Source organism: Lycium ferocissimum, chromosome 2 (genome assembly GCF_029784015.1).
Source record: "Lycium ferocissimum isolate CSIRO_LF1 chromosome 2, AGI_CSIRO_Lferr_CH_V1, whole genome shotgun sequence".
In the NCBI taxonomy this organism is placed as follows: Eukaryota; Viridiplantae; Streptophyta; class Magnoliopsida; order Solanales; family Solanaceae; genus Lycium; species Lycium ferocissimum.
In genome coordinates this window covers 64,654,202-64,664,602 of record NC_081343.1, presented here as the reverse complement: position 1 = coordinate 64,664,602, position 10,401 = coordinate 64,654,202, and the positions used below count along the sequence as shown (strand labels likewise).

The following is a 10,401-nucleotide window of genomic DNA, read 5'->3' as shown; positions in this document are numbered from 1 at the left end:
ACTTTTATTCTATTCATGCATAAATATTTTATGAAAAAATCTCATTCATGCAATACAAAATTGAATCTTATATTAAGGACATCGTGTTTAGCATAAGAGTAGAAAGGAAAATAAAAAAAGAAAGAGAAAGAAAAGAGAGAGAAAATGGGAGAAAAACAATCACCTATTCTTATTTAATCTGCTGGAATTAATTTTGAGTTTGTAGTTTTTTAATTTCTTTTATTTTTTCACCTAAAATTTTAACACCCTCTCTATGATTTTTTTTGTTTTTTTGGGTATCATTTTAATAGAAATCTAGAGGAGAAATGTCAAAACATTAGGTGACTGCGTTCTTTTTTAAGCATTTTTTTTTAAAATGATTTTAATAACTTTTTCTTTTGCTCTCACCTTGATTGTGGATTTCGGGGTGACATGAATTAGATGCATGTTAATTCACTTACTTTAGTTACTTAATTATGTAAAGTTTTCCTTGCCCAATATATTTTTCTGGAAGTATTTTTTTTGGTCTAATTTTCGGAAGTATTCGTTCATCCGAGATGATTATGTTTTATAATAAATGGCTTAAAAATTTAGTTGGGATTACATAGATCATTTTAATCAGAGAAGAAAGTTTGAAATATTAGTTTTCAGTAAAAAAAACATTTTTTATTTTACATTTTTATGAATTTTTGTTTAATGCTTTTAAATGCGAATTCCTTACCATACCAACCTTTTCTCATCTTATCAAAATTTAAATGAAGTATTCTGGTCCTCCACTAAATTTATGTTGGGTTCTTATATAAGATTTTCTTATTCAACTTTCAAATATTGATTTAAATTGCTTTTTTCATATTTAACCTAGAGCATTTAATATATATTTTTTCGTTAATAATTTAATACATCATCTTATAGCATCAATATTCAACCATATTTTGGGTCTTTTGTTTCGCGCGGACAAGTACACTAGTTTAGGGCAAACTACTCAAATTCTTTCACTCTCTATTTGGAGAGTGCGTAAGTTTGATGCTATGATTCTGATTTGTTGTTGATTAAATTAAAAGAATTTAAAACTAGGAAAATAACTAATATTTGAGAGGATTTTAGTAGAGAAAATCAAAGATGCATCACTGTCGAGTTTGAAGCTCTTGAATCTGATATTTTAAGGAGCTTAAAATTGGGAAAACAACTACTGTTTGGGAGGATTTTGGTGGAGTAAATCTAAGACCCACTCATGGCTTAGAAAATATGTTTCTTTTTCTTCAAATGAACCCGTGGAACAGTGAGAAATGAAGCAACACTGGCGTGCAAAGATAATCTTTCCACGTTGCAACACAAGATACCCACGAATCTGTCTTCTTACCACAAAAAATGTTCATATTTAGGATCTATAATTCAAGATAATCCTGTGTAGGAGCCACATAAGTGGACCACAACGCTCTAAACTGGTGGTCGAACACACATAATCCAAAGTGCAGCCTTCAGTTGGCTAATTCTAATTGGACGAAAATAAGAAATTATAAAGGCCGTCATTTTTTTTTTTGGCAGATAACATAGAGTTATTCCAATTAATCCATTTTCCATCACGTATAATGCATGGTCTCCAAGATTTTTTTAAAAAAATCCTTCAATAAGAACTTCCATCTATCTACTTTTTCTTCTGAATTCTCTGGTTACTAGAGAATTCAGAAATGCTGAGGCTAAATTTATATAGTTCCATAGTCCCTAGTCCAATAGAAGTCAACAATATTGGCAGAAGCTTCCGTGCGTTGATCATTTTGACCAACAAACAAACGATTGTATGTAGGAGAAATATTAGTGTCAAATCCCTGAAAGATGGGATGAACGGTGGCACAAATGGCAGTGGATTAGGTGGTCGTAGTTGGGACCCTGGCTTGGAAATTGAGGTGCCATTTGAACAAAGGCCGGTATGTATTATTTCTTTAAGCTCCCAATATTTTCAATTCATCCTTGGTCTCGTTCAAGAATTGTTTTTGATCCAATCCACAGAAATCAATGAAAAGATTCATCTTTCTTCACATACAATAAAATTTCCTTTTGCTCTTCTCCCTGTTCTGCACATGCCACTTCAGACTAGTACAGAATACTTGACTACATTAACTAATCAAGAAAATGGGTCAGCTAATTAGATATCTACTTTAGAATTATTCACTGGTATCAGCAAAGATCTTTTATGCTATCCGTATCATTTAACACGTGATGGAACTTTTTTATAGCTTAATCATAGAGATTAGTTTACAAGTACCTTATAAGTTATCTGATTGCGTAAATATCTTTACACGGTTAGTGCATAAACTTAGACTTAATACTCCGAAAGCCACAACACCTGCACTAGTGAGAGAATGCAAATATATGATAAGCTTCTAGTGCAGGTTATAGCATTATTGGAATCAAACTGACTGAGGAAATACCTTTAACATGTAGTACTAAATTTCTGAAGTTTCATAGGGACAGGGGACTTAATATGGAGATGAGTGAACAATTTAAAGTATTAACTAAGCTGATGTTTTTTTACTAGGTGAATGAGTACTCATCTCTGAAGGATGAAACTTTATACTCTTGGGCAGAATTGGGTCCAGGGTCCTTCTTCCTACGTCTTGGGGGACTTTGGTTAGTCACTTTCACCGTTTTGGGAGCACCTATTGCTGCTGCAAGCTTCAATCCTGCAAAGGTAAATTGTAACTTTGTGCAAGTTCTTTCTCTCAGAGAGTCCCAAAGTGAATACTCAAGTGTCAATGGTAAACAAGTAGTAGGTTTTAATATATTTCTAGGGAACAAACACAATAAATGAATCCACTCAGTCAGTAAATATCTTATAGCAGCTCCTTACAATCATTGACATTCAAATTTTCACAATCCTGCAGGATCCTTTAAGATTTCTCCTGGCTGCAAGTACTGGGACTCTTTTTCTTGTTGCATTGATTGTCCTGAGAATTTATCTGGTAAAGTTCTTTCATTACATAACTTCAAATTTTTGTTCAAACCGTTTAGACTTTGGCTACAGTACGAGAAGAAGAAGAAGGAATATCTTATTTTTGATGGACTTGAAGACCTAGATGCACACTTATATTTTTATACATCTACAACGATGCACATGTCTGACTGCCTAGCTAAAATTTTCTACAAAGAACAAAGACTTGTTTCACATAGTCATCTCAAAGTGTGCCGCATTTGCTGGAAGTTCATCCAGAAATGCACAGATATGTAGTTGCCAGGAGATAGCTTGAGATCTGACCTCTCATAAGCAGCATTATTTATTTACTAAACAGAGAGCATGAAGAAATTACTATGTATTGAAATTGGTAGGCCACATGCACATTTTGATTGAATCAAGTAAGATGATAATGTCCATCAGAAATATTAAGCCCACATAGTATATATTATACTATATCTTTACTATCTATGAAGCCATTAACCAACTGAATTCCCATAATTTTTACAATCCTGTTGGTGTCAGTTTCCATTGTACATCATGTCTGTGAGAAAATAAGAGACGAGAACAGAAATGTATTGATGATTTGATTGAACACAAGACACGGCAATATATAAGTCAAAGAGAATACATGTGATATTTGTCCAATTTGAGACATTATCTTTAACTTAAAATATTTAACTCTTCTAATAATCTAACAGTACAAACAATGACCATAATAAGGATAGACCGACATTGGAGATAGGTCACTTGAGATCATAACTCTTCTAATTACATAGTAATTGCTAACAATGGCCACAATAGGGATGGAGCTATGTTGGAGATAGGCTTTTATCAGCAGTTATACCTTATGAAGAAACCGGATGGTACGATGGACAGATGTGGGTGAAGCCCCCTGAGGTTAGTGGTCTCTCCTTTGCACACATATGTTACAAGTTTTTTCTCTTTACTTCCTGTGCTCCTCTCATGATTGCGAAGAATACATAGTTAGCAGCAAGTTAGGAAACAGGGTAACAAAATTTAGACAACTTAATTTTTGGTATCACAATAAAGAAGTGGGAAATAAGAGCTACATGTGACAACAATAAGCTTTACTTCCTTGTCTTAGTCTTATCAATTAGTCCTTGCATAATATTCTTTTCTTCTTAGCATGACCAACCGTGCCAAAGATTTCAATAAAAATTGGTTCTTCATGGTATAGAATTCCTTAGTTAACTTACCCTCGTGAAACCTGAGCAACAGATCTACAAGAAAGTAAAAGCATTATCTTTTACTCGGATGACACCCACATAAAAACTAAATAATGAAATAACATCTATATTGTGACACTAATGTTAGTTCCAGTCTTCTGGCAATACATGCTCCAAAAGTCCAAAACTACCAGAAGTTCTTGAAAAACTTATCCGAATCGATGTTGCACATGTGGCGTATAATGAGATTATTTCTTGCAGATCTTAGCTCGTGATAGGCTGCTGGGCTCTTATAAGGTACCGTGTTGATGCTATTGCTTTCTGTTATTAGAGTTTAGACTTCCAGCTATTCACTGATCATATAATCAACTACAAACCATGTGAAACAGCATAGTCAAATATAGATTTCCACTTTATTAGCTGGTTACACTAATGTTAGGAAATTGTTGGCATCATATTCTGAATGTCACTAAGTAGATCTTTCCAGTATTATGAGAAACCTGAAGGAGTTTATTTATCTAGGTGAAACCAGTCATTAAAATGCTGAAGCAAACCCTGGTTGGGACAGGGGCTTTACTAGTTGCAGCAGTCTCCTTATTCATATTTGCAACACCAGTAGAAGATTTCATCCACGACACTTTCACAACAAAAGAAAACTCATTGAGTTCCACTTCAAAGAGCAGCACAAAAAAACCAGGCATCAGGTACTTCAAAACAGTTTCTAAGTTTGAAAATTTGTGTGCTTTCGTTGATTCGTGATGTAAACACAGGAAAGAAGAGCTGTTAAGATTACCATTAAAAGTCAAGGAGGACGATGATCTGGCGAAAGCTGCCGCTGAAGCAGCTGATGGAAGGCCAGTTTATTGCAGAGATAGATATTATCGTGCATTGGCCGGTGGACAGTACTGCAAATCAGAAGACCTACTTCAATAAGTGGACAAGTGAAGAAGGCTATAGTTAAATTCTATGATTGCTCATAAGATCAGTACTACAATTGAGCCTGTTTTTATAAAATTAGAGAAGAAATTTTGATGTTTTATGCATTAGATAATCTGTATGCAAAGAACAAAAGAAAGAGAATCATGACAAGAAATGTTTACATCAAGTGAACATCCATCATCTGATCAAAAAGCCTCTATGCCACATGTGTGAATATTGGGTTTATCATCAACCCAATTAGTGAAACCTTTAAGGCTAATAATATCCCCTTTCATTTTGTGATAAACTTAGTACAAAACCTGAAAATCTAATCAAAGAATAAGCAAAGCAAATAGGGTAAAGTTCATAATCAAACACAAATAGAATATATTCCCCAAATTTTATAATTGTAAAGACGTGCACTCTTTGAGTGTCAGGATTAGCAGCCAAGGATGTTTTAAAGGATTCTAAACTTGATGATTTACGGATTATTCTTCATTTTACGGATCTTGATAATAAGTGTCATTTTCTTTTATCCTAAAATTTAATCACTGTCATTCTAGCATGATTCAAGCAAAGATTTGTTATTTTCAAATTTTAGTACTACTGTTCTTTGCCAATTCGCATAGAGATTACCAGTTTTTTTCTATAGAGTGGGATTATGAGAAAAGCAATCGTACTTATTTGATGAACTTGGTAAAATAGACGGTAGGCAAAAAGCTCTTCTTTTGTACATACATGAAATAAAAAAGAGTTTATACATACAGGAAAAAAAAAAAAAAAGAGTTTATACATTCACGAAACCAAATAATTTAAATTTTCCCCACGGATACTGTTATATGTTTTTTGTGCTATCATGTAAAATTGACCGACAATAACAAGTAATTTCATATCAAGCGAATATGATAGCCTGAGAAAGATAGCCACAATTTGTTATAACCAATTAAATTACTAAAAAGTATTTATATTGTCACTTATCAGTAAAAAAACAAAAAGAGAGAGAAGGAAAAAACTTAAGAATGCGTAACTGATTCCACAATTCGAACCCATAACCTAATAATTATACGGAAAACACTTAATGTTGTTCCAAAGCTCCCCTTCATGAGTAAAGTGTGGCCTATGTTGATAATATTGTTACTTAATCATTTTATATAACTTAAATCCACATACTAATATAATAAAAATAATGAGATCTCTTGCCCTTTTAAAATTTGAATAGACGAAAATGACTTTTTCAGATCTCTTATGTGTAAAAAAAAAAAAAAAAATCTCATAAAAAGATCATAAGACTTAAAAAATTTGTAAAGGGCTAAAAAATCATTTCTCGTGTTAATCATCTGCGTCCCCAAATGGTGGGATATGATCCTGTTCACTATATGTGCAACAGCCCAAGCGAGATGGGCAACAAAGTTTCAAAGTCAGAACGAAAACCCAAGTATGAAACAAATGATTTAAATCATACGTGTATTTTGATATATGCTTGAAATAGATGTCGAAATCTCCATATGATGCACTGAGCTCCATACGTAGCCATTGACGTTTGGCAGATACTACATACTTTCTACTATGGAACACGTTTTAATTTTCGTCACTTCCCCATTTCAATTTACGTCCCCCATACGTTGTGTTTCCTCATTCCATAATTTGGACCTAGAAGTACCCTTTCACCTTTTTCTTTTGCTCAGTGGAGAACAATAAGGCATACAATCATAACTGCATGCTCTCCTTATAACAAAATTTTTATATTGCATACGCTGATAGTGTAATAGATTTTAATTTAGTGTAATTTTATCATTATTTATAGGTTACTGGATCACGTTTGTTAATTGTTACAACGTACATTTAATAGACCCTTAAATGACCCGATCGTGTGAAAATTCTTGATACTATTTGTGCATAAAATTACTGTTAAACCCCTTATAATCAGATTCGGGATTAGTTTTGGCATCATTTCACTTGAACCACATATATGTAATTGAATATCTATAAAATATATACTCCGTCATACTCCGTCTCTGTCAATTTATTTGGCATACTTTTCTTTTTAGTCTATTTAGAAAAAAATGTCACCTTTCTATATTTAGAAACAATTTAACTTTACCAGATGATTTCCAGTTACACAAATATCTAAGGTTTATTTTGCACCACAAATTTCAAAATTCTTCATTATTTTCTTACCGTGCCTAGTTAAATGGTGCCACATAAATTGAGACGGAGAGAGCACCAATATTGAAATTCCAGATGCACCTCGGTTTGGTATACCACAAGGTCAGGGACTAAACTTGTCCCATATCCACAATTTTATTTTGCTCTCTCTCAATTTTTTGCTAGTTATTGCTCCCCGAATTTGCATGTCCTTGATACAAGATCCGATCTGGAACTTCATTTGACAGCCAGGTACTAAAACTTCAAAGAGATGTGACGTTAATACTACTCAATTGGTGAACAGGTCGGGAGTTGGCAGGAAAGAGAGGCCTAAAGACAATCTAGTTAAGACCATAACGTACATGTGGCAGCTGAAATGTCACCCCTCTAGCTAGGGTACAACCAATAGACACCAATTCTCTATTACAGCTTTATGAAGGGAAAAAAAATAAAAAGAGAGGAAAAGATAAGGGAAAATAACACTCTATGCCTATTTGGAAAAATTATTTATCCCAACCCGAAATGTTCTTTTTATACATCATTACACAATTTTATTCAAGATTTGTACATTGTCTATCAGTAAGTGTATAATGTTGTATACCGTGTGTATAAACACCGTTGCAAAACAAAAAATGGCTATGCGGATGTAAGTTAAACATATGGCCACATGAACAGGGGCGGATCTATGTCGAAGTATGTGGATGCCACGACACCTTAACCCTCGGTTGAAACTCCCTATATGTATGGGTAAATATATAAGAAAAAGGATACATAGCAGTTTTGCACAGTAATCCTTTTTGTCTTTACTCTTTTGCTTGGATTCAGCTATTCTTTTTCATTTTTTGTCTTTTTTCTTTACTTTTTCATTTACTTGCTATGCTCTATTGATCCAAAATTAACTCTTTTTTGCTTTAATTAATTCGTGGCTTTTTTACATCCTCTTTTTTAAGTATTAATCTTTATATACGCCTGTTGCGTGCACATTCTATATCAATAAGTACTACATTTTAAAACGTTACATAAATATTACCGAAGATATACTTAAATAGTAAATTTTAAAAGAACATTTTTAGTTTTAAAATGATGAATATTATTATTACGTTAAGAGTTTTTAAAATTTAGAGGTTACTTTGATCTTTCACCAACGTTTGCACTAACTGAAGATGAGTTGGTTGAAGCTACAATTCTTGATTCTTTCCGAACTATATATATGCAAGATCACACAAGGGCAATAGAGTATGAATATATTGAAGTAACAATATTAGATGATTTATACGGTTCGGATTTTTAACGTGGAAAATCTTTTTCTTTCTCAAAGTTTTAGAGAATATGGCCTCTTATCCCTACAAAAAAATTTGGGCCGCTTAGGTATCTTTAATCTCAGAATACCTAAAATAGATCTATATAAATCAAAAAAGATAAATGATCCGAACCGTAACCCAAATTTGAAGAAATCGACCCATTTACCTATTTGAACGGCGTGGCACCCAGAACGTCGAAATCCTGGATCCGCCTCTGCACGTGAATGTAATGTTTTATGCTGGATTGTATATTATTGAAATTATGCCAAAAGAAAACGGTTCCTAGGCGTACGAATGCAGATGGAAAATTTGACTCAAAATCTTCTTTCTCGTTTTCGTGTGGCATGTATAAATCAAAAGAGTTCATATATCCCATCGTTTTTTATATCAATAGTTAGGTAATATTGACACTAATATATAACTCGCCATTTTAAATTTGACATGATAATTTGAAAAATATAACCAAGTAAATTGTAGGTATTACAATAAATCACAAATCTCATACTACTAGCTAGCTCTCAAGAGATTTAGTGGTAAATGATTACTCTACATTGAATGCTCACGTTAGGAAATAAAAGGCAAACAACAACAATAATCAGAAAATATCTTCTTCTTGTTTTGCTCATTCAGTGTCTGGTATCTGCATTAGAGTCGATTAAATTTAGATTCGCGCTGAAAATCCCACATTGAGCGTAAAAAGCGCCCTAACAAAAATGGCTTCATACCCAAAAGGACTCGAACCCGATATCATAGTTAAAGTTGAAAGAGTACTTACGAGTACTCCACCACAACCCGTAACCACAAAATATAGTTAAGGTACCACCGACATGCAGTATTTCCTAGGCTGGAACCACTATACGACAACTATAATATGCATGTTATATGCGCTTATATGGAAGAGTGAAATGATAATTAGAAATTGGTTAGCTAGCTGTTGCTTTCCTCATTACCTTAATATGAGTATATATATTTGACGATACTAGAAAAGAGTTAAGGCATATGCATATTTTGGGTGTTACAGCTCAATTGGTCCTAACACTTACTGTATTTTTGATGGCAGAAGAGCGGGGGGGAATCGTCTTAAAAAATATGACGAGATATTTGGCATTTATGTATAAGTATCCGATTCAAAATATCTCCACTTTAGATCGTAAGAAATTCAACAATTGGACCAGCAAAAATTAAATTCACATAAAATATATGCTCATTTACTCGTCGCCAATCTGGCAACACCATAAGATAAGTAAAAGAAATTCCAAATAACAGTGTGATTAAAAAAAAAAAAAATCCCAGAACAGTGTTATTTTACAGAATAAATTTTAACAAACAAGATTCCAATTATACCCTGTTACTAGTAAATGGAGTATTATACTAGTATAAATAAGTTATTCAATAAACGAAAGTTTGAGTTTCAGACGCTAGAAATTCTGTAGGCCAAAAGTTATCTATATATAGTAGCTTTTGTCCGAATGTGAATAATCAATTTTGACAGACCAGACATCTATGTAATTTAGGTTGACAAACACCCCAAAATGTCACATTTTCAAGTATATAAAGATGATTAGATAATTTGCAAATATATTTCAAATGGGACCTTGTACCTTATAAAATGGACAAGGTAATAAGTACAATAAGGAAGTACAATAAATAGTAGGCCATAAATATAAAGAGAAAAATATTAGAAGGACAGTGCAACTGTCAATACAACTTTTGATATGAAAGAAGGAAGAAAATCTACAAGAAAATACAAGATTACTTCTGCAATTGTAGTATGTCTACTAACTAAAACCAATATAGAATTCTTGCCAGCCAAGTGAAACTGCAATTGGATTAAAGCAGCTTCGTCTTGCTTGTTTCTAGCCTAACGTAATCTGCTACATATTGCTTTGCTCTATATGTGTACACTTGAGCTGAGCAA

At 33.1% G+C, this 10,401-nt stretch overlaps 1 protein-coding gene across 2 annotated transcripts; it reads left to right on the top strand.

The window, feature by feature from the left end:
* The first annotated feature begins 1,464 nt into the window (after positions 1–1,464).
* On the top strand, positions 1,465–5,224 carry LOC132046788 (protein CONSERVED IN THE GREEN LINEAGE AND DIATOMS 27, chloroplastic). 2 transcript variants are annotated; one of them, XM_059437539.1, is made up of 7 exons: positions 1,487–1,904; positions 2,516–2,668; positions 2,862–2,939; positions 3,734–3,829; positions 4,381–4,416; positions 4,642–4,823; positions 4,890–5,224. In XM_059437539.1, exons 1-7 carry the CDS (start codon positions 1,668–1,670, stop codon positions 5,050–5,052), a joined length of 945 nt encoding a protein of 314 aa, XP_059293522.1. In that variant the 5' UTR covers positions 1,487–1,667; the 3' UTR covers positions 5,053–5,224. The 2 variants fall into 2 exon arrangements, with proteins under 2 accessions (XP_059293523.1, XP_059293522.1); XM_059437540.1 differs by lacking the exon at positions 4,381–4,416 and having other exon boundaries at positions 1,465–1,904.
* The last annotated feature ends 5,177 nt before the right edge of the window (positions 5,225–10,401 follow it).

What these genes read in the sequence shown, in the direction of transcription:
- LOC132046788 (XM_059437539.1), top strand. Translation starts at nt 1,668, where the DNA reads ATGCTGAGGCTAAATTTATATAGTTCCATAGTCCCTAGTCCAATAGAA. An exon ending in TTGTCCTGAGAATTTATCTG is followed by an intron (nt 2,940 to 3,733) that starts GTAAAGTTCTTT and finishes TGGCCACAATAG; the next exon opens with GGATGGAGCTATGTTGGAGA. An exon ending in GGCTGCTGGGCTCTTATAAG is followed by an intron (nt 4,417 to 4,641) that starts GTACCGTGTTGA and finishes TTATTTATCTAG; the next exon opens with GTGAAACCAGTCATTAAAAT.